Source organism: Nannospalax galili, unplaced genomic scaffold, assembly GCF_000622305.1.
Source record: "Nannospalax galili isolate Female #2095 unplaced genomic scaffold, S.galili_v1.0 scaffold162, whole genome shotgun sequence".
NCBI lineage: Eukaryota > Metazoa > Chordata > Mammalia > Rodentia > Spalacidae > Nannospalax > Nannospalax galili.
This window is the reverse complement of record NW_008350388.1, coordinates 136652-160343: the sequence shown is the minus strand read 5'-3', so window position 1 is coordinate 160343 and position 23692 is coordinate 136652. Positions and strand designations below refer to the sequence as shown.

General features: G+C 46.2%; 1 protein-coding gene across 1 annotated transcript in view; it reads right to left on the bottom strand.

Moving 5' to 3' along the window:
• The window catches only part of Cables1 (Cdk5 and Abl enzyme substrate 1), a gene marked incomplete at its 5' end in the record, with an annotated part of 113337 nt that overhangs the window by 16607 nt on the left and 73038 nt on the right, over nucleotides 1–23692 (bottom strand). The window contains 3 exons of the mRNA XM_008847650.3: nucleotides 1535–1638; nucleotides 2903–3059; nucleotides 4260–4356. Coding sequence (XP_008845872.1) covers nucleotides 1535–1638; nucleotides 2903–3059; nucleotides 4260–4356 — 358 coding nt within the window. The remainder of the gene's footprint in view (nucleotides 1–1534; nucleotides 1639–2902; nucleotides 3060–4259; nucleotides 4357–23692) is intronic.

The window sequence follows — 23692 nt, the reverse complement described above, 5'->3', positions numbered from 1 at the left end:
CACCCTCTCTGACCTCCACAGGCATTGCATGATACAGGTGCGCTTCTTATACACATGCAGGCAATCCACTCATACACATTTAAAAAAAAGTACCAATGTCTGTGGCCAAAACAGAAGAGAGGTCTCACAGAGTGGACTAAGAAATGTAGCTGATGAGTAATTGCATTTTCTAAAACACACACACTTACCGGAAACACAGACTGCATAGTCCAATGTGAGTAAATGAAAAATGGCCCACTAGGGAACTCACAATGAGGAGGGCTGGACATATATGCTGGCTTAGAAAGTCATCCAAGTGTCCAAGGAGGACAAATGATATGTGTGCATGTGTGTATGCACACATAGACTGTGGCCTGGAACCTCAAAGCTCACAGTGAAATCACAGAAGGGAAAAATAGGGGTCTGATACCTGCTTAATGCCAGGCTTGTCAAATAGGAGGGTGTTGTCACCAAACTTAACATTTCCATAAGAGAGATCCCTACAAGACCCATCAGCAACAAGCAGCATACCTTCACATTACATTGGATGTCTGTTCAACTTCTGGCCTAAAGCATGGCCCCCATATCCTGCCATCAGGTCCACAGCCCCACAGCTAACTGCCAGGGACAGGCCATTTAGACAGGACCAGGCAAAGTCAGAGCCCTGAGCCAGTGTTCCACTTCAGTCAACTGCTAGAGCCTCCCTAGGGCCCAGAGCCACAGCTTTCTACCCAGGTTAGTTAATAAAGTGAGCTTTCATTAATAAAATAGGGTCCAGAGACCCTACTGTTCTCACCTCACTGGCTCTTTAACCAGGGCAGAGGCTCTTGTTTATTGACCACTTACATGCTGGTAGCTGGGGAAGATGAATAAGCCCCGTTTTTGTTATTCAGATGAACAGGTCATAGAATGAAAAAAAAAAAAAGCCCCAAACTAACTATACACACCTATGGTTTTGCTGTAGGAATTGAGAAGTGTGGCAGAGTGAGGACTAGGGCCATTTTAAGTGAAATGACTTTGGAAGTTCATCCTACTCAGTGTGGCACAGCAGTACTCTGACCTATGTGCTAAATCATCAGGGGTCATACACTGAAAGGATGAGCAAGGGCACCACAGCTGACTGGCAGTTCAGGGTCCTGCTCTCACATTCCCAAGAGGTAGTTCTGTCACCCAAGCCTGATGCCAATTGTTCACATGAAGGCTTTCAGTCATGGAGGTGATCAAAACATAGCTCAACTTGAACCTGAAGCTCTCAGGGACAGGATGAGTTCTCTCCTGCTGGGGTCTCGGGATATATACAGTCTTGACATACCTCCTCAGAGGTGAAGGTCCTCCCACCTGAGCTATAGCTTTCACGGTCACTGGCAACCTAGCCATCTCAACCCCTCTAAAGTGTCATTCCCAGGTCCTCTGTGCTTTCATGGAAACCACTGCTAGAAAGCTCCTCAGAAAGATGCCCCAGGCAGAGGCCCAGCCCATCTGTGAAGGCCTGAGCACCACCCCAGGACATTCCAGGTGAGCAAGAATGAACCAGCCAGCCATCGATGGTACTTACCATGTATGAAGGAAAGATCAGAACGCGTTTGTGCTTGCCACAAGGCCACTGGGGGTCATCCAGGAGATTGGGGTCATAGTCCATAAAATCTCCCAGGTCACTTCCTGCAGGGCACAAGCAAAGTGATAATTTGGGGCCCCAGAAATCTCTGAGGCTCAGGCTGCTGGGAGAATATGGAAGACAGGGTGGCTTCAGAACCACTCGGCTCAGAATCACCTTTTAGGGACATTTCCGCATGGCAGTGAGGTATATCTCTACCCCCCACAAAAAGATTTGGAAAATTCTTATCATCGTGATGTTTTCTACTCTGGCAAATTATGTGTTCGTTTTCCCGACCTGGAAGAATGCAAACATTCACACAGCCATCCCCAAAAGGCTCATTCTCTAAACTTGCAGGGCAACTGCTATACTCAAGTCTCATCACCCACAAGTATGATGGGCCACATAGTTCAAGACAGGCTACTGTGTGTGAATGAATATTCTAACCAAACAGCCATTGGCGCACACAGCTAAAAATGACCACAGGTGGCCAGGGCATGAGACAGAGGCTGGCTGACAGAGAGGAACTTCACATGAACCTGGAATTTCTTTCCTGTGTGCTGAGTTTGTGTATTTATGTGCACGTACACACATAAATGATGACTTCAATTAGATGACTTCAATTACTTGCCTACCTTATCTTTTGATATAGGGTTTCTCACTGAACTCAGAACTCACTGAGTTAGGCCAGGAGGTCCCAGGGATCTGCCTGACTCTGTGTCCTTAGTACTGGGACTATAGGCATGTGCTGCCATGCCTTGTTTTTTATGTGGGTTCTCAGGGTCTAAACTCAGGTCCTTGTGCTTTCACGGCAAGCATTTTACCAACTGAGCCCTTTTCGTAGCTCTTCACCTGAAATTTCTCAGAGAAGAAGTAAGGCTGCTTCCTACAGAGTGTTCACCTTTGTACTTACGTGTGGGCAACAACTCAACTCACACCATTAGTTGCAAAAGAAATTCCTGCAAAGGAAATTCTCACTCAATCCTATATCTCAGGATCCAATTACCTGGGAAAATACAGAACGCCAGGCTCAGCACCATGGTACATGGTGAACCAGGAGCTGGAAGCTGGGAGGGCCAGCCTCTCCACAGAGCAGTAGGCCTTGGTTTTCTCTACATAGGTAGGACACTGGGGCTTGGTAACTGAGCATCTAATTAGAGAGGTCATTTGTGGTGTGCTGAGACTACATGGCTTGAGATTAGGCTTCCCTCAAAGTCATGTCACCTATGGACACCTGCCCTCGAGCCCACATAAAGGGAGACCCCATCTGCACTGCAATCAGAGGTGCCCCTTGCCATGAGCTACCAGTCCTTGCTAAGCCAACATTACCTGCATCAAGGCTCCCCTGGGTGCTGCTGGCCCGGCCTATGGAGAGACTGCGGTGGCTCAAGTTCCGGAACTGGGAGAAGGAAGAGGTGGAGTCTATCGTATTTCTCCGGGTTCCGAAGGCATTTGTGGGCAACAGAAACTGGGTATAAGAAACTGTCTAAAAGGGGAAGACAAAAATGAGATCGGTGGTTATTCCTGGGTGAGGTTAGGCTGCATTCTGACCAATCTCTGTTGTTACCCCAAGTTCAGGTCTACTTAAAACGAAAAAAAAAAAAAAAAAAAAAAAAGTGCAATTCTAGCATCCAGTGAGATTTGAAAAACACTTGTTTTGGTACCCATTTGTGCCATTCTTGTGCCCAAAGCTCACCTGAATGGACTCTAGGCTATGTACAGTTTAACTGATTCTGTTGTACAGCAAAAAATATTCAAGTGTAGGACAACGGGATGCTATCTCAGAATGTGTTGGGGTGCTGTGTCATACACAAGGCACACACTGTACTGCATCTTATAATCCACTGTGAGGAATTCCAGAACATATCAGGCTGCAGGAATCTTGGAGAATGACTGCCGTGTGCTCGCCTGGTAGGTGCTGTTCATGACTCCAATCTATCCCAACCTCCCTCATTCCTAGCTGAACACTCACCCATCAGGAATGAAGACAGGTTAAGTGTGTTTCTTTTCAGTTGCTCCCGGGAAGTGCTTGCATGCACCCGACCTACAGCTTGAACTCAGTGATGTCTTTTGGACATAGAGGTAACCAGCTGTCCTGGGGGTGAGGTGGGCTCAGCGGGCAGGCACACTGGGACAGTTTCCCCAAAGAGATGCAAGCTTTTGGAGTCTTTATTGAGACTGCCTGTACCCAGCACAAGAAGGTCAAGTTCATCTTTCAAAGTTTACTTCTTGGACTTAGCAGTTCACTGTATTGTGGAGGAAAGAGGTTTTGCTACTCATTGGTCACTGTGTGAGGCTGAGGGGCTCTGAGCTTCTTGGAACCATGAAAAGCCAAAAACTTTTCAAGTAGCTAGAATGTTGCTTGCTGACACCTTTAGTTCATAGATACACAAACCACTACTCTATCTGGAATGTGTGTCCATGTGAGTATTGCACAATCAGCTGGAAACAGTATTAACAAAGAAGTTCATGCACCTTGGGACCTCTCACCATGCTCGAGTGTCACTGGCTGGGTGGGTTTCTGCCTGCACAGTGGCAGAACTGAGGAAGGCTGGTACCATGCACCTGGAAATCTGCCTCAACCTCACCCCAACTTTGAAAGTGAGTGGTCTAGCTGCTCCCTGCCTTTACTTCCTGACCCTCGTGGTATGCAAAATCTTAGAGATTGGAAGCCAGGCAGCCTTACCTTGCCATTAGCACCCAGCTCCACACCTTCAAGACCAATGATCTCCTTCAAGCTCATGGACCCCGCCGACTGTCTCCCTCCATCCAACTTCAAGTCTCTGGGGAGGACAAGTCAAGGAAAAAAATGCTTTTGTGTGCTCCCCAAAGAGTGACAATGATGCTGACTGTATGAGACAACACGGTCACACTGACAAAATGTCCCAGTGGGGGCTGGTGGATAGGATGTCCATTTGTCTTTCTTTGCAGGCTTGTCAGTGATGTTCTGGGGGTGACTAGTTTCACCATTTGAGTGACATCCAAATGAACAGAAATTGTGAGGGGAAGCTGTGCTCATAAACCCTTTTTCCTCAGCTGTGCTCTTAGATGCACCTAGGGGACATCTCCTGAGTGCTAGAGACAGCGGGTCTCAGGCTCTAGTGCTGGCTTCTTTTTGACGCTGCTGAGATGCCCTCTTCTTACTGCTCTTCTTTATCAGACAGGAGAAATCAATGTCCTAAATAGCCACTAGCTTCTTGCTTATAATAAAAGGTCAATGCTACCATAGCCAGGCCAACCGCCTTGCCATGCCACCTAGAAAAAGAATGCCCTTTCATCAAAGGATAGCCACCAATAATAATAAGGATTCCAATAGCATTTCACTGTCACCTTTCTGGTTATTTAAGATGCCCCTATGAGATAGGTATTCTGTTAACCCACTTTACGGAGGAGGAAAATGAGGCTGATAGGAAGTGAATGGTTTACCAAGGCCACCAGGATGGTAGGTTGTGGGGACTGCCTCGTTTTGTATTCAGTGTTCTTCCTAGCACAGAGCACTGCCCCAAAGGTGCAAGATGGGCTCAGTGTGACTATGCCAAGGTGTCAAAAGGTGAGTTCCCTCCTTTACAGGAGTTTCTTAAGCAGGTTAGGGTCACCTGGGGCTCTATAACCTACTGTTATCCAGCTCCCATGTTCAGGCATCCTGAATTGGTCAGTACGGGGTGGCACAGGGCACCCAGAGCTTTCCACGACATCCTGGGGTTCTAAATTGTAGTCATGTTTGGGAACTGCCTTCTAGCTTCTGTCTCTATAAAGCACAGTGCTTGCTGGCGAAGGTGACCTTAGACTGACAGCTTGTCTGTCATGGGACCTGGATGGAGACTCCACAGGCACAGGTTGAGAACCTAAGAAAGAACAAGTAATATGGGAAGGCCAAATGTAATCTGGGAGAGGGACAGGGAAAGGGAGGGAGGGAGAGAAAGGGGGAGAGGGAGAGGGAGGGAGAAAGAGGGCGAGGGAGGAAGGGGGACAGGGAGAGGGAGGAAGGGAGAGAAGGGGAGAGGGAGAGGGAAGGAGAAAGAGGGCGAGGGAGGAAGGGGGATGGGGAGAGGGAGGAAGGGGGAGAGGGAGTAAGAGGAAGGGGAAGGAAGGGGAGGAAGTTGGGGGGGGTTGGAAAAGAGAGGAAAGAATGGCACCTGAACACAGAAAACTACCAGACATTTTCTGATTTTCTGATTTGGCTGAACTGCTGCTCTCCTCTATGGGCATGCCAAGGATAGACTGGTTCCCTTGAATGCAGAGTCTGACCTGGGACAGTCTTTAAAGCCAATACACAGACCTTCTGCTCCCAGTAATGTTTCATTTTTGAAGCCATCTCCTTGGGAGGCCATTATTGCCCATGCTCAAAAAGACAGCAAAGGACATAGGACAAAGTCACACAAGACAAAGGCAAACAAGTCTTAGAACTTTCTATTTATAGGGTTTTTCTCTTTTTAACCCTAAACATTATGAATCAGTACTGTCCCAGACCTTCCCTATGTATGTAATTCCAAATACTAAACACACCCTTTAAGGGTAACGTAGCCCAAGAAGTCTCAGAATTGTAGCAAAAAGGTGCAAGTCACTCAAATGAAGGCTTCAAGAACACTCAAAGCAAGGGAGCTATTTTCATATGTACCTAAGTCCTTTCATGATGTCCGCTCTGCTGGGGGAACCACCCTTCCTGAGGGCTAGGATGTCCAAAATTTATTTAAGTGCTTTTCCAAATAACTGTGCCAACTTCAAACCTGCTGTTGGGAAGACCCACTGGTCAACCTGTTACACAAGCTACCCATGACAATTTTCAAAAGACAGCAATCAAAGATGGAGATGAGTGTGCCACAGCATTCCTGGAGGGTGGGGATGTGCACCAAGTAAAAACCTGAATGAGGTGATGAGAGAAAATGAAAACCCCCATGGTGGGTAGAGAGCAAGGTGATCAACCTCAGCAGAACCGGGGTGGAGGCGGGGTGGGGTACAGGAACAACAGGCTTGGTCTTCGGCAAAGGGCAAAGACTTCCCTTGCAAGCACAGTTCCACATACTCCTACCTTTTCAAAGCCAAAGGCAAACCCAGCACCATGTCCCTCAAACTCCAACTCTCATATGACTTCCCCTTGTCTCTAGTTTGCCAGACAGAAGGTAGGGATTTTTTTGGGCTACCATTAATAGAAATGCAGGGAGTATCTTTTCAGGGGTAAAAAGACCTAGGGAAATAAGGCCTATTAAAGCCTGTATTAGAAGGCCTCCAGATGGAATGCTGAGCGTCATACCCCATCTACACAATGATATATAGATGAGGACGCTTCCCTGACGCCGGTCAGGCTGTCTCATGGGTGCTGGTTTATACAGATGGTATGGAACATGAGTGATTTCCTACCACACTCCTTTTCAGTTGTCTTTGGTTTGCTCAGACTCTGAGTCCCCAGGACAGTCCAAGCCTAGCCAGTTTGCCCAGGGACTGCTAAATATGCACAACACAGCTGACAACCAAGCCAGCCATGCCTCGTCCCATACCCTCTTCCTGGTGTTTGCCCATGGGAAATGGAGCTGTAAAATGTTGTTTTGTGTGCTCATAGGAAGTCCAAGATTCCTTTCCATGAGCTACCCCCTCCGATCCCTATTTAGAGAAACAGGGATTTGTGGACCCAGGAGATTGTCCAAGGGCCTCAGAAACACTTACCACATGAAAGAGACAGAGGTCAGGCCAAGCTCCACCTTACCTCCCCACCCACCCCTAGACTCACTGGGTCATCCCCTGAATCCCCCGCCCCAGCTTTCCACTTACATCATTCTACCTTTTAAATGGCCGGGGCCAAGCTGAGGAAACAATAAAGTACAAACGAACCTTTAACTACGCCTCAGATCACATGTGGCTCAGGACAGACCAGTGCTGTCCAACAGATCTCCTTCCCCAGGCTGCACGTGAGATGTTATCTGGCCAAGAAAGCCAGTTTTTAATTGTATGAATTGGTTTTTACGTGTGTGTGTGTGTGTGTGTGTGTGTGTGTGTTATTCTTACTATATAATCCATGCTGGCCCATCCTCCTGCCTTAGCATCCCAGAGTGCTGAGGCTATAGGCATGTACCTTTGTGCTCATTTTGTATGAATTTTTAATCAACTAATGTAAACAGCCACAAGTGCCTACCATATTGGGCTTTCCTGTCAGGCTTGTTGCTTCCATTCATTGATAACTCCCCATGACAAAACCAAATTATCACATATGAGGTACGCAGTGATAGGTATCGCTTCTCCCCATTTTCGTCTCCAAAGTGACTTGGCCATTTGCTGTCTAATGACTCAGGAGTATTTACCTTTCAGGGCCCAGCTCACCTCAGGAACTGTCCTGGGGTCCTCAAGAAGGGAACCTAACGGTGGAATGAGCACGGCAGGGCAATCCTAAGTGTAGAGCTAGAATGCCAAGCAGGGAGACTGTGCGGTTCTATCAATACCCCTAGAACAGGGCTCCCAGCTGTAATCAAAAGTCACAGGCTTCACGTGGCATAGAGCACTGGCTCTTTTTGCCTGGAGGGGTCCTAAGGATGAAAGTGGTGGGCTCTTGGCAGTGCCATAGCACACCAGTGAGCAATGACCAGTGTATGGTCCCCGAGTCTTAAGTATTACAGGAGCCCCCAGGCCTTTCTTGATCAATCTTGGACAGCTGGAAGGAGGGACGCCCAGGATAACAGAATTTGGGTTCTCATCAGCACTTGGTGGATAACAGACTGAAAGAAGAAATGTTTTTGCAACCGTAGTTCATACTTGTATCTTTACTGACCTGGGACCCAACATGTCAGCCATGCTAGAATATGGACAACTTTGTGATGGTTGCCACACAAATTTGTGTACATGCTCTTGGGTTGTCACTGGCTTTGGTTAGCATCTTGGTAAGTGTGAGGTAAGAGTACGTGCATACACACATGTGCTCGTATACTCACATCACAGAAAACAAAGCATATTTATGACCATTCTAATAAACATTGAATATTTATTTAGGTAGATCCTCCTGTAGCCCAGGCTGACCCTGAAACTCACTATGTAGCTAAAGATGACCTTGAACTTCTGATGCTTCTGTCTCTACCTCCCCAGTGCTGGGATTACAGAAATATAACACCAAGCTTTGCTGTCTATGTGCTAGGGACTGAACCCCCGGCTTTGTGCATGGTAGATAAGTATTCTACCAACTGAGCTACATCCCCAGCCCAAACACTTTTTTTTTCTCTTGAGTTTATGTGTAATAAGAGAGTCAGGATCTGAAATCACAAAGATGCTGACCATTTTCTTTGGGCTGGATTTTTTCCTGCTAAGTGCTCTGATAAGTATCTCTGAAACCTGATATTAGCATGAACTGCAGGAAATTACCCTTTTGGAGCCATATCTGACCAACATAATAACAGCAATTTTCCAGCGAGCTCCCTAATATTATAGACAATTGCCTTGGTTTTACATGTGAGTGCAGAGAAAGCAACTGAGACATGGGCATTGCTGTCTGCACTTCCAAAGCCTGAAGGGCTGGAGTTGTTTGCAGAAAGGAACCGAATTCCAAGGACCAGCCCCTTTCCCCTCCCCCCAAAAAAGCCAGTGAAAAATTAAACAAAAGTCCCAGGAGAGTAGTAATAAAATTCTCAATGTTTTCTAAGATCACTGTTCTGAATTCTCATAAAACAGTTATGAAAATAAAAGTATCTGTGGGTTCACATGCCAGCATCAACCCTCCAGTATGGGAGATGAAGCTGGAGAATGTGGATCAGCAGGATGGAATTACTAAGAGCAAATTCAAGTTAGACTTTCTTTGAAAAGCCAAGAGGATGATTTCCCCCCAAATATATCTAGCGTTAATATTAATTTACTTATACTCTATCTCTCTTTAAAAATATAAGAGGCCAGGCTGGAGAGATGGCTCAGCGGTTAAGAACACTGTTCTTGCAGAAGACCCAGGTTCAAATCCCAGTACCCACATGGCAGCTATCAACTGTCTGTAACTCCAGCTCCAGGGGATCCGACAGCCTCTTCTGTCCTCCACAGGCATTGCATGACACAGGTGCACTTACCTACATGCAGGCAATACACGCATATACATAAAAGAAAAATAAACAAAATATAAAAAAAAATATGAGGCAAGTTCAAATTCCACTTGCGGTATTGTCTAAATCAAGTATTAAGGTTTAAATAAAGCAGTTGCACCCAGAGGCAAACATGGTCCACCAGACTGTAGGAGAAAAGCTTACTTCCACAGGAGCTGGAGCTACAGCACTGGAGAGGAACCTCGGGCATCTTAAGGTTCTGATTCCTTGTTACCTCAGCGCCAGGTACTGCCACAGCTTACACTGACTTTCCCACATGAGCTCAGTTCTCACCCTATACAAGTTTGTTAACTTCTGCAGAGGCAGTAGGCAGTGCTTTGGAAACCTAGCGCAAAGATTTGTCTTCTTTCTTTACAAAGACAAGTGTTGGAAACTGGTCAGTGAGGGAATGGGAGGGGCTGAGGCAAGATAAAGGGAAATTATAAAAAGAGATGAAAGTATGTTTGGGGAGACAGCCAAATAGCAGTTATAGTCTCAAGGAAGAACAGAAAAACAGGTTGATCCATTTAGGGATGCAGCTTCTTTCACAGGAGAGCACAACTCATCCAATACTATTCTCCTCAAAAGCCTGTGGCTCCACAGCAGGAAAGCCCCCAGACCCTATCCTTGGTTGCTCCAGGGTAAACACATGTGATTCTACCACCATAGAGTCATTCGATCAAAGCTGACTGCCAACTTAGATTACCATGGCACTCAAAGGGATTACCTACTCGCTGTTAACCACTGCACGGCCAAGTCCTGATTTCATCTTTATAAAAAGCAAAATGATTTTCTAAAATAAAGGCCTATCTGGCTACTCACTAGGACAGTAATGCACAGAATTGATCTTGATGGGAAAACAGGATTCCCTATTAGATAAAAAGTTCAAGGTCCTTTCTTGGGAAGCATAATAAACCAGTATTTACTCTTAAAAATATGATTGAGGCCTGATGAGATGGTTCAGTGGGTAAAAGTACTTGCTCTGAGAACCTGGCAAACTGAGTTTGATCCCCAGAACTCACATAAGGGTTGAAACAGAGAATCACGCCACACAGTTGTCCTCTGACTTCCACGTACGTGCCATGGCACACACCCCACCCATCATGCAGATAAACAATATTTTAAAAATGCATAATTGAATAATTACTCGGGAAATAGATTAGAAATGTATGTGATCCAATTAAGCACTTTCCAGGGCTTTCTGCTTTTAAGATGGGGCTGTCCTGACTTCTAACAATGAAGTCTCTAATGATGCCTAAGCTTAGGCTCCTAAACCCAGCTGAGAGCACCACTGGGCACTTGCTCTTTAAAGGACAATAATATTAACACAAACACTTTGATGTGTAAATAATTTAAGAGCTAATTAAATATTAACGGGTTTTCTAGACCCTTTATAAAGAACAGAGTCTGAGAGAAAGCAAAGCGTGAAAGCTGGATTATGGAAGAAAATATCACTTATGACTAATCTTAATTAAGAGATCACATACCCACCAGAACTCCAGGACACAGGTACTTAACTGAAAGAAGCTCCATTTGCGGCCTGTTGTAGTTTGGATCTGGAATGTTTTCCAAAGTCCTACATGTTAAAGGCTTGCTCCCCAGCTTGTAGCACTACTGAGAGACTGTGAGGCTTTGGGGGCGGGGCCTAGTGGGAGGTCTTAGGTCAAGAGGCGTGCCCTATAAAGGGATATGGGAAACCCTTCTTTTTTACATCCCAGACATAAGGTACGTGAAGTAGGCTCCAACACGTGCTCCTACCATTATGTTCTCTCTCACCACAGGCCCCCAAAGCAAATAGATCAACAGAGAACAAACTCAAACTTTGTGTATGTGTTCATGTGTGTGCATGTAAATGGAGACCACTGTAGAGACCACAGGACCACCTTGGGTAGTGTTCCTCAGGAGCTGTCCCCCTTGGTTTTTGAGACAGAGTGCCTTATTGGCTTGGAATCCACCTAATAGGCTAGACTGGCCAGTGAGCCCCAGGAATCCCCCTATCTTCCATCTCCCCAGCAGTGGGATTACAAACATGCACCACTGGGCCTGGCTTTTTATGTGGGTACTGGGATTGAACTCAGGTCCTCATGCTCATGTGGAAAGCAGTTTACTAACTAAGCTATCCTCCCAGCCCAGACTGAAACTTCTAAACCATAAACAAAAATATTTTTTTTTTCTCTCTTTAGGAGTTCATTAACTCCAGTATTTGTTAAAGTAACAGAGAGCTAACTACCAGACACACTGATTCTTCACAGAGAAATGGACATCTTGGATCAGTTTTGCTTGTTTGTATGGGAGGCAGAGTTATACCACCAAAGTTCAAAGTCAATGAACAAGGCCACAGCTGACAGGAAAAAAACTGAAATCAAAGGCAGCTTTTAGCTGAGAAATCCTGCCCCTCAGACTCAGCACTGCATGGATAAGTCGTCCCCACAAGGGCGACTGGCAGACAATGAAGGGGTCTTAATGGAGCTTACGCCAAAATCTTTCTCTGAAGGCAGCTCCTATAAACAGCCGGATAATGGCATGATTCACCCATGAGATCATTCCAGAATTGGTTGCTGTGTGGGAATATGCTTGGTGTTAGGAAAGAAACTCAGTTTGTGAATGTGTAATTTTCCACAACGAAAAGAGATGCTTCTGGGGAAAGAGGGTGGGGTGGGCCTGGGGCCAGGCAGGGTACATTTAGGCTTGAAGGCTAAGAATAGAAGAAGCTATTCCCTGTCACAAAATGATCAATGCTCAGGAAATGGACCCAAGTAGATGACCTCATTTGAGGTCCCATGCCAAAAGCTAAGGACACAAACACCATGTGGAAGCTGTTGACAACTTAGAAGCACCTCCAGAGACACCTTGCACTCCACTAGGCGAGCCCTGCCTGCTGAGTGTGCAGGACTCAAACCCAGTGACTATCAATCAAGACGGGTCTGTGCCCACATATCACAGAAACTGTTTTTTTCTGGAATCATCTAGCTTCTTTGTTTCACAAGACCCCCAACAGCAAATCAACTGGGTCACTCCTACTTTCTTCTGGTTAGATGCATAGGCAGAAATACCCTCTGATGTCCAAATATTTTAGGAAATAAAAAAACACCTGGGCACAGGTGCCAATTCCTTTATGCACAGGGACAATCCTGGGACAAACCCATAATGCACTGCCTGTAGCCTCTCTCTCACTAGTGGATTATGCTCTAAAACTTTTTGAGCTGGCAGTCTGGAATTCAGAATGCATCTCCTCATGGATGCTGTGTTATATGTTGTGTGGGGATCAGCACACAACACCCTTTCAGCCTCTAATGTAACTGAATTAGCCCCAAAGTATGATCAAGAGCTGTGGCCATAGCTGAGCAAAAGACCAGAGGGTGGGTATGAGGATAAAGACATAGGAAGAACTCTTTGTTTCTCCTCTCCCCTCCCTCCCTTCCTCGGTTTCCCTGCTTGGGACTGACCCTTGGGAACAGTTTAAAGGTCAAGTTCGCATTATTCCACCTTTCTCTCTGATCTTCCTTTTCCATCTCTGGACTCTAGAAGTCTTTTCCCTAATCACATAAATCCTTTCATAGCACTGAGATTTTCTACTCCTGGTCCCATGGTGGAAGCACAGCAGCCCAGGCAGAAAGGCCAGGGGCTGGAGGGTGAGAGGAGAGCGGTTCTGGGTGGAGGGGCCCAATACGACACTTACTAAGTAAGGGAGAGCAGAGAAAGCTGCCTCCAATCCTTTTTTCTGTGCAGAGGGTCTCCAAGTCCAACCACAAGTCCATGCCAGAGCATGGAAGGCAAAGACTAACGGGAATAAAGGCCTTGACAACTGCTCACTAAGGGATGAGGAGCTGACTTAAGACTGGGACTCTTCCAGAGCTGGTACAATTTAGAAGCCTCATCTGACAGGAATGCTTACAGAGATGAGATTTGATGTTACCACATCTGTTGCCTTTCTCCATGATGGTCTTCTACCAGTGTGGAAAAGGTGGGGTCTGGCAAGAAAGATCAAATCACCTCCTGTCATGCTCCATACACATACATGCTGGGGGTGGGGTGGGGCGGGGGTGTGTGTGATGAGGACAGTAGAAAAATGATTAGAAGAAAATGGGCCAAAATGCTAACAGTGACTTTGTTGAGGAGGATTGGCTCTGCATATTTTTATTTTATGTATTTTCTAAAATTCTTTAATATGTTTGTACCACTAAGGAAAAGAAAAGCAAATTAGAAGAAGAAACCACTGTCAAACCATACCACTGGCTAACTCGCTGAGAGTCAAGTGGGAGCCCTTCTGTGACTGTACAGAAATGGACCTGCCACCCATGTGCCCAAGTATCCACACAATGTGGCAGCTGCCCAAGCTGTCCCACGTGGTACTTCATCACTTTCAGAGCTCCCTGAGGTGGACACTATGGCCCGCTTTATTGAGGTTTAAATTGAGGTAAGGATCTGTCAGCTCTCTCCACAGGCCAATGCTTTGCCTGGCTTTGGGTGCCCACTAACACAGATCCCAAAGATGGATAAGAAAGGACTGTGCTTTACCTAAGGGGGGTGGGAGGGAGGAGTGGACTTCTTTCCTTGTCTTCAACTCCCTGGAGCAGTTTTGTGGTTAACTACTTTGGGTATTGGAGCTCTGGTAGAATAACAAGCTTCAAGTTTAAAAAGTAAGAACTGCAGAACTAGATGGCCCCTGAATTCCTTTGTGTTCTCAAAGCCGCTCATTTGAGCTGAGGATGCCCCTTTTATTGAGCTCACTGGAACTTGCATTACTGGAATTATCTTCCATTTCAAGCACTCTTTATGAATGACCTCAGAATTACTCTAGAAGTGGCAATAATGCCTTTATGTTCTGGAAGGGTTTCCATAACCTCAGAAGTGTTTTGTTCCTTGAGCTCTGCCTGCAGGCTGCTGTGCGAGGTATAAACCACTCCTAGTAACTGTTAGTAACGTTGAGCTCACACCTGGATGATCTGAAAGGTGTGGGCACAACTCATAGGCTGTCTTCAATCCAAATAAGCCAGTAAGTCCTCTGTCTTCTTAACACATGTACCTAATTAGAGATGGCAGTGCTGAGCTTCACGAAGGACTAGGAAGTGACTAGAGTGTGTGGGTGATGAAAGGAGGACCAAGGCAGGGGCTTCAGGGACAAGATGAGGTTTACCCTCTCCACCACACCGACCTTAGAAAATTGCCCTCTTCTGACTATGCTGAATCCCACCCAGATATGCCCCTTGCTTTACAGAAACAGGACACCAAAGGAAAATCATGCTGATCTGCTCAAATGAGGCTGTGCGCTATCTCCATTTGTGTTTTGGAGACATTCAGACAACCTGAACTGACAGAAGGTGAGGGGCCCAGGCAAAGACAACAGCAGCCACATGTGACCTTAGCAAAAGGCCTTTTGGGATTCTTGGATTTAATTTTCAGACTGTATTTGCAAGCAGCATAGAAAATGCACAGCATGGGAGACTTGCTTTCCCGAGGCCAAATGCAATCTTTCCGGATGTGCGACTAATGGATCACCTGGCTAGTGAGCACAGCGGAGGGGCCTAGTTGGACTTATGAGGTACATCTGGGTGCAGCTGAAAGCCCTGTCACTTTAGGCTTAGCAACTTTCACTGTGGGTATAACAAAGCCACTTGGGGTCCAAGTCAGATCACCCTGTTAGCCTCTTTCAGGCCTTTCCTTATGGTCATCTGTCTGGCTCCATCATTCTTCTGGAGATGACTACAAAGACCAAGTACCAAGTCAAGGGCTCCTGAAAAGTATACTGCTCTTGCAAAAGTACAGTCTGATCGTATTTGTCGGGAAAATGCTATGCTTCCTCATGAAATTAGCAATTCCCCAAAGACTGAAAATATAGCCCTGGAAAACATGCTCTCATTTATTTAACAGATGAAAGCAGTGTGTCGACAGTGCATCAGGCACAGTGCTTGAAATCCACACCCACAAGTTAAAAAGAAGTGCTACCACTTAGCAAAGGTACCAGACATAGACTCTTAGCGCCTTGGGATGAGGTGCTGGGGGTGGGTTCTTGTATTGTGGCATTGTTCCCTGGGTGGTGGTACTATTTTGGGAGGTTCTGTAAACTTTGGGTGGTAGGACCTATCTGGAGGGAGGTCACTGGGGGTGAGTCCAGGGTATACATTATAGTATGCCCCTGGTCCCTCCCTGTCCTCCATGAGGTGAAGAAGTTCCCCTACTACATGTTACCCTGATGTTCTGCCTTACCATGGGCCTAGATCAATAGAGCCAAGTATCTCAGTCTCAACTCTCTGAATGCATGAGAAAAAATAAATCTTCCTTTAAGTTATTTACATCAGATATTTTGCCACAGTGAAGAGAGACGTCTTTGATTAACAGAGACAGGAAGACAAGTGCAGCAGCACTAGGGAGGGCCACAAGGGCTCTGAGTCCATGACTTCAGTCACACAGTAGAGACAGCACTGATATGAGTCTGGATGAGCAGGCAGCATGGGTACTGAATGAAGAGCTGAGTGGGGAGAGTGGGGCCGGCCCTCCCTGACACCACCTCAAGTCCAAGGCTACTCAGCTGCAGATGGACAGATGATGCTACTTGTTGCTGGGCTCAGCAGAGCCCATGGGAATACAGCCCCTGGTGTTTAGACCGCAAGGTACCTGGATGACTATGGAATCTGATTAGAAACTGTCTTTAAGGTTAACATACCATGTGGGTAGGACTTCTTAGGGACCCTCACTGCCATGAGGACTCCTTCTGAGGATGACGCTGGCTCAGGGGCCGAGTTCCTTCTTGGGTTGGAGTTATTTTTTTTTAATATTTTATTTTTTTTACGTGCATGAGTGTTTTTCCTGCATGTATTTAAGTGCACCATATGCATGCAATGGCCTGCAGAGGCCAGAAGAGGGTGTTGGATCCCCTGGAACTGGAATTACAGTTGTTTAGCTGCCATGTGGGTGCTGGGAATTGAACCTGGGTCTTCTGGAAGGGCAGCAAGTGATCTTAACTGCTGAGTCATCTCTTAAGCCCAGGGCTAGAGTTCTTCACTGGCTTCTCCAGGTTCAGTTTGGGCACAAGTGGAGTCTTTACTGAACCACTGTAGCAGAGAACACGGGCTGTCTTGCAATATTCAGAACAGCTAAAAACATCTCCCAGATCTCCAGAAGGGGCCTGGGTTCTGCCAGGGGATAAGTACTCATGGGAAACCAGGAGGAAGTAGTAAGTCACACGGGGGACAGGGGGAATAGGAGTTCCAGCAAGCCTGGGGACCCCATGAGAAGGGCAATAATAGATCCTGGGGTACACATGTGTGCCCCTGGTTGTACTGCCTCTCACTGCCTGTTCCTGGTGTCTGTGCTGGTTTTAGTCTTTCAATGGAGAGCCTATGACATGTTGAAAAGCTTCCACCCTACCTTGACTATGAAAGGATTCTGACATGTGCTACTCAGGACACTGATCATACACTACTACCCTGTACCCCACACCTGTGCCCTGCAGAGCTACTATGGGGTGTATGGAGGGTGTCAAACTGCAGATAAGACCTTGAGTTCCTAACATAAAAGCCCAGAATTAAGGCGCTATCAGAAGTATCTCTCTTATTCTTTTTCTAATGTAAGATTTTTCTGAAGTGTTATATGCAAGCAACCATATAAGTCAAATTGCTAAGAAGGCTGTGGGGAGGGGGAGGTATAGAGATGGCTCAGCAGTTATAAGCACAAGGGCCTAAGTTTGGTTCCCAGCATACATGTCAAGCAGTTCATGACTGCTTGTAACTCCAGCTCCAGGGGCTCCAAATGCCTCTGGCCTCCACAGGCTCCTGCACTCATATGCACATACTTCTCCCCTATACACATAATTTAAAATAATTTAAAATAAAGGTAAGTCCACCCACCCAGGGCTCAGGGACCATTGTGGAAAAGGGGGTGGAAATACTGTAAGAGCCAGAGAGGAGGTGCATGACTATATGGAAATAGTCCTACAGGCACCTGGGACCCTTCTCATATAAACCTACAATGGTGTCAGCATGCACAAGACCCATGCAAACTTAAGCAAAAACTCAGCACAGAACTTTGGAAACGAACATCAGGAGGCCCCAATCTTAGTTGAAAGAGCTGAACTTCTTAAAGGGAGGGACTCTAGATAGGCTGACTAGATCCCGGAGGAAGCACTCACACTGAGGGACATCTGAGGACACTAACTTTACATGATAGCCCTTAATACAAATGACAGAATGTATAAACTCCATTGGGGGGGGGGGCTACGGGAGGGTGCCAAAGGGGAAGGGGACATAAAGATGATTTTCTGTATGAAATACACAAAAATTCAATAAAAAATTAAAAAAATAAAGTTCTGTGTTTCAAAAGCCCTGTCACTCATCTTCGGAAGGGAAAACATTTTGTGCTGTGAACAGTGATCCTCTCACGGAAATGCTGGACACTGTCTCAAAATGACACATTAGTTTCATGCACTGGGTCTAGACTTGGGAAATCACCCTTAGAAGTACCTAAATCCAGGGGCTGGAGAGATGGCTCAGTGGTTAAGAACACTGACTATTCTTGCAGAAGACCTGGGTTCGAATCCCAGCACCCACATGACAGCTAGCGACTGTCCGTAACTCCAGTTCCAGGGGATCTGACGGCCTCTTCTGTCCTCTGTGGGCATTGCACAACATGGGTGCACTTACTTACATGCAGGCATAACACTCATACACATAAAATGAAAATATTTTTTTAAAAAGGAAGTACCTAAATCCCTTCCCAATGCTTGGAGTCAGGAGAGGGGACATTAACCAACCTGGGTTCAGTGTGGAAGATACTGGAAGATACTAGAAGGCTCAAGTGTGTAGAACTCCATTATCACAACAGTAATGTTCATACCTTCCCTTCTTTACAGATCTCCTCAGACAAAAGACAACAAATACCCAAAATGGGTATGATTCTACCTAGATCAGCTCCCTAATCATCACTCACTATTCAGTAGCATTTTGAGTGAGGCCAGTGTGGGAAATTTAGCAAGACCTTGCCTAAAGCAAAAATAAATAAATAAAAACAAATAGGGCTGGGGATATAGTTCAGGGGTTGAGCACTTGCCTGTCATACATTAGACCTGGGGTTCACCTCAGTATGAGGAGGGCGTGGAGAGTCCATCCACAGCTGCCTGCAATTGCTCTTGGCATACTTAATATCATACAGTAAAAATCAGCAGCCTTCACCAGTCTCCAGGAAGTGGTCCCTGTGTGGTATCCATAAACACAAGAGCCTTGGTGGTCCTGACTGTCCAGCTCTACCACTACCCTCATGCACAGTAGCCAGCACTGTCTTCATACCACTGGTCCTGAGCCAGCAAGCCCAACCCCAAAGGCGTGGTGGTGAAGGGAAATACACTTGGGGCTTAAGTGTGCACTTGGTGCTAGCTCTGTGGGTTAAGCTGTACCACACATCAGGGAACACAAGCATGTGCAGTCCAACCTTCACCCTTGCTCTCATTAGCTCAGAAGGTCACTAAGCCCTACTCTGTGCCAGCCTCCTCAAGCAAAATGGTAATGTTAAGCACCTACCGTACCAAGTCCTTGGGAGAAGATGGGTGCACAGACGGAGGGCACTTAGAAAACAGCCTGGCACACCATGTGTAATACTCAGGTTCCAGCTTTGCTACCCATTTAGCATATCCGTACAAACTTTTAGCTACATTCTCCACACATCCTAAGGGAAGACACTCTTCTTTCAAATAGCTTTCTGGATCCATCAAGGCAGGGAAGCTGAGCTTGAAACTGGGGGCAGTTGTCAAATAACCAGGGTCACCTGCTTTTAGTGGGAATTCTAGAAATCATCTTGGGGACCATGTTCACATCAGCATAGTACAAACCTGGTAGCTTTCTCGGGCTCTATAAACATTTCATATTGTTCTCAAGCTCAGGTGGAATAAGCCCCTATTCCATGACTCACACCAGAAAACTGCATGAAATGAAGCTTCCAAGACTCACCTGATCTGTGCACATCTTGAAATCTCAAAGTCTAAAAAGCTCAATTGCTCAGTAATTGTTCAGGCGGAAGCTCGAGAAGTCACTGACTGCTGACAGGTGGGGAGTATGAACTACATGTCTTGTTCATAAAGTCCCTTATTCAACAAGACTCACCAATACCACATCAGCAGTGCAGATAGGGACAAAAACCACCTCAGGAGCTCAAAGGACCCTTGAGAAGCCAGCCCCAGTGAATGGATAAGGAAATGGAGGCTGAGGGAGGGACCTGTGACAGCTGGGACCATCCCGGGACCAGTCTCCTGGCAGAGCTCATTCCAGAATTCTCTTCCTCCTGCTCCTTTGACAATGTGGAATACTCAGAAGCCGGTTTTCAGCTTGAACTCTGCTGGACTTTCTCAATGTGGCAGGCAGTGTCAACCATGCAAGAAGATGGCCTATCCTCAGACATTCTTGGAAGTCCACAGTCTTGAACATTTCTATGTCCTTAAGGTTTCATACACCTAGTTGCAGAGGCACCTGCACTGGGGAGCACTCCTCCACCCATCTGTCTGAAGTCACTGAACTTCTGGGCTCTACCTGTCCACAGAAGACCTCAACTGTTCACTCTTTTGTCTGATAGTAACTTTGTCTACAGCTTATATGTGTTTAGACTCCATGAGACAGACATTTTCACATGCATTACTGTATTCCCACTGTCTTGAACAATGCCTGGCACACAGTAGGTGCTCTGTGACAGCATAAATGAATTCTGCTGTACAGCAGTAGTGCCTGAAAGTCCAAGTAGTCAATGAGTAGAAAGAGGAATGAACTTGGGAGACGTGGGTGGGGTCACAGAGTCTACACAGCAAAGTAAAAGCAAAGCATTTGGGTGAAGATTCAGTGGCACTAATGTGTTCTCCATTAGGGCTTTTAGTTCACTAGGGCTAAAATGACAGAATGCACAAATGACAAAATACAGATGGTGAAGCCTCTCATAAGATTGGTCTGTTAGCATTGGTCAACTGATGTCAGGAACCAAACTCAATGCTCAATTCAGGTAAAAAAACAAAACAAAAACAAAAAACAAAAAACAAAAAAGAACCAAGCACAATGTTTTGAGGCCACAGAGGGAGGTGAGTCAGGGTGAGCCACGAAACTAGGGGGTGGATGGGAAGCTGCATGAAAGCCAGAAAACACACCCAAGAAGATAAGGCCACCTGCCAGATGCTTGCCCTGCAAAGGAGGTACAAGAACACATGGGCGACTTTTTTTCCTGTTTTTATGATTTTCTTGTGATGAAATTGGGACTGTACAGCATCTTTCACTGGGTGTGAGAATGTAGTTAATAATCTGGACTAATCAGGCACACGTGGCCTGGTCCACACACACACAAGCACAAAGGAAACATGGGCACCAGATGCCAGGGAGCTTGAAATTCTAGGGCTGACCCCGCTTCCCCACCCCTGGCCACCTTGAATGCAAACCACATGATTTCGGAAGGCCTTTCCACCAATGCCCTTCTATGATGGACAGCCAGTTAGTTCCTAACTCACAGGAACTAAAACAGCTCGAAATGTTTATCTAGAAATACCACTGTGGTACATTTTTCTTAGTTTCTTAATGCATTTTTATTATTTGAGTACAGTTATTGCCTATCAATAAAAAAAAATCTTAGTTATCAGTAGATAATGATGGCAAATGGGCTATTATTACAAACAGGGTGTCTGCTCATTAGTTAAAAGCACCAAAAGCACCCTGGAGCTAACATTCAACATTTGGAATTGTGCTCAGTCGGTTTCTTAGGTGCTCTGATAGGACATGTCAGAGACAACAAGCTTTTTCTTTGACCTGTTATATCTGAAAGAATATGACTGTGATTTTTGGCTGTAGAACTTCTCTTTGGTCCCCTGAGTTTCCACATCTATAAACTTTGGAGGAGTGGTAAAAGCTATGTCTCTACCCAGGGTCAAAAGATACAAGAGTCAACCTCACATTCAGTCCTAAGAAGCGGTCTTCCTGCTACAGGTGGGGCCTTCCCAGCAGCAAGAAGGGCACCAGGCACAGACAGATGCTGTTTCCAGCCCCGGCTGGTTCCTAGCTTATGTTTCCCTGTGGTGTCTAAAAATGAAGAAGGCTACATGGAGCTACTGTGGAGAGAGTCTGGATAATCTCTATTCAAACATATTCTTAGTGGCTTTGAAGAAAAAAGCTGGATCTTCAAATTAACAACTTCTTCAAGTTCTCCAGTCTGACTCCTCTTTTGTGGTCAGAAAAACAGAGTCCTGATTAGCAGGCCCCATTTACCTCTCTGCATGCCAGGTGCTATAGGCTATGAACTTTGTGCCCACAGCCTCCTGTGAGCCTCCGTTACCCTCTGGGAAGCAGAAAACACTCATGCTCCATTTTATGGAAAAATTTCCATAGATATGGAACTTATCGACATGTATACAAGGGAGGGAGAGTTATGAAAAGCCTACTGGCCTTACATATGGCTCCCATTCCCACTCTGGCCCAAAGCTGAGGTCCGGAACAACTCTTAATGATCATATCAATAAAGTGAGGACAAGCACTTGGTTGGCAGTGAGGAGACCCAGCATATGGAAATTAGATGGTCCTTTGAGAATGAACTTAACATGAACACTTCAAAGACCTAATGCACGGAGAAGCCAAATTATCTCAAAGAAACAGAACAAATCCTCAACCAGGAAGGGGCAGCAGGCACCTGCTGGTACATCATTAGCATCTATTTAAAACCATAACTAACTGTAAGTAACTTAATGTGTCTCTCCTCCATAGACTAAGTCTGAGAGAATAGGAACTAGGCCTACCCTTCTGTCCCTGCATCCCCAGTGCCTGGTCCCACGGTGAGTACCCAAATGAATGAATAGGATGGAGATGGGGAAAGAAGGCATTTATCAAAGAGCTTGGCCAAGGAATCCAGAGAAATGAGGATGCTCCATAGTCCCCATCGAAGCCTTGATCGGCAGAGGGCAATTCTATGAGGAGTCAGCTGCTGTAGCTGTTGCTGCAGGCCTTCCCTGGAAGTAGAGAGCAGGCTGCTCATACTTATTGTGAACCCTGCCTGCCACAAGTTGGTTTCTCCAGGAAAGGACATGACCTTCTAATATGGCCAGAGCTGGAGCCAGAGCAGGTTGGACAGGTAAAGAAAGTTCTCCCAGAGGTCTGTCAGGTCAGGCCATGGCCACCCCAGATTTGAGGGGCAGGGAGCTTAAACCTCCAAGTTATAAGATTTGTTGTAACTTTTCCTTAGAACATCTACTTTGCTAGGTTGTTTTAAGGATACAGGAAATGAAAAGGTCCAACACAAAGTGTATGTTTGATGCACAGTACAATTAGTGCTCTGTAGATAGACATCCAACCAGTGACTGCTCCTGTGGAGCTTATAGCAAGGAGTCCATGAAAGAGCTAAATGAGTTTATTCAGCTCATGAGCCCTCATGTCTGCAGTAAAGAGGCTACATCTGAGTTAGCAGGAATGCCTGGGACAGCTGGTGGAGACGGTGCAAGATGGTAAGTGTTGAATCAGCACCAGAGACATCCTGCCCTCTTTGGAGGGTGTGGTCTGAAGTGCTTGTTGTCATAATGACCAGAGGACGGCTGCAGCTCTAGTGAGCAGAGGCAGCACCTATGATGTGCTCAATACCTCTGCAGGGCACTGCCCTACCCCAAATAGGAGCAGCACCCTGAGGACAGATGCTGAAGACAGTGAAGTGGGGATGGGCTGCAGGAGTTCAGACACAAGGGAGGAAATGAACAGGGCTGCAGGATGGTCACCAGGAGATGAGTGTGCAAGGCCAAACCCTCAGTTACTTACTTTCTGTTTGGAGTCAAAGGCCAGGTTGGTCGATCCAGAGAGATGAGTGTTTCTCTGGCCTGTAGTTAATTATGTTATGTTTGTTCCTGGTGCCACTTTGCTGTGACATTTGCCTTGAGGTGGCGGCTCCAGTTTGCTGGTCAGTGTCCAAACCCAAACCCAAGACCCAGTATGTGGTTTAGTTACGGGATTTGCTTGGGTTCCTTTTCTGACCTACCTTTTTGCAAAGGCCAGCATGACCCTGGTGGATGTGGTGGACCCTCTGTTTTTCTTGTTCTATAGTACTGGACAAGGTGACAAAACGCACATTTGGAAAGAGGCAGACA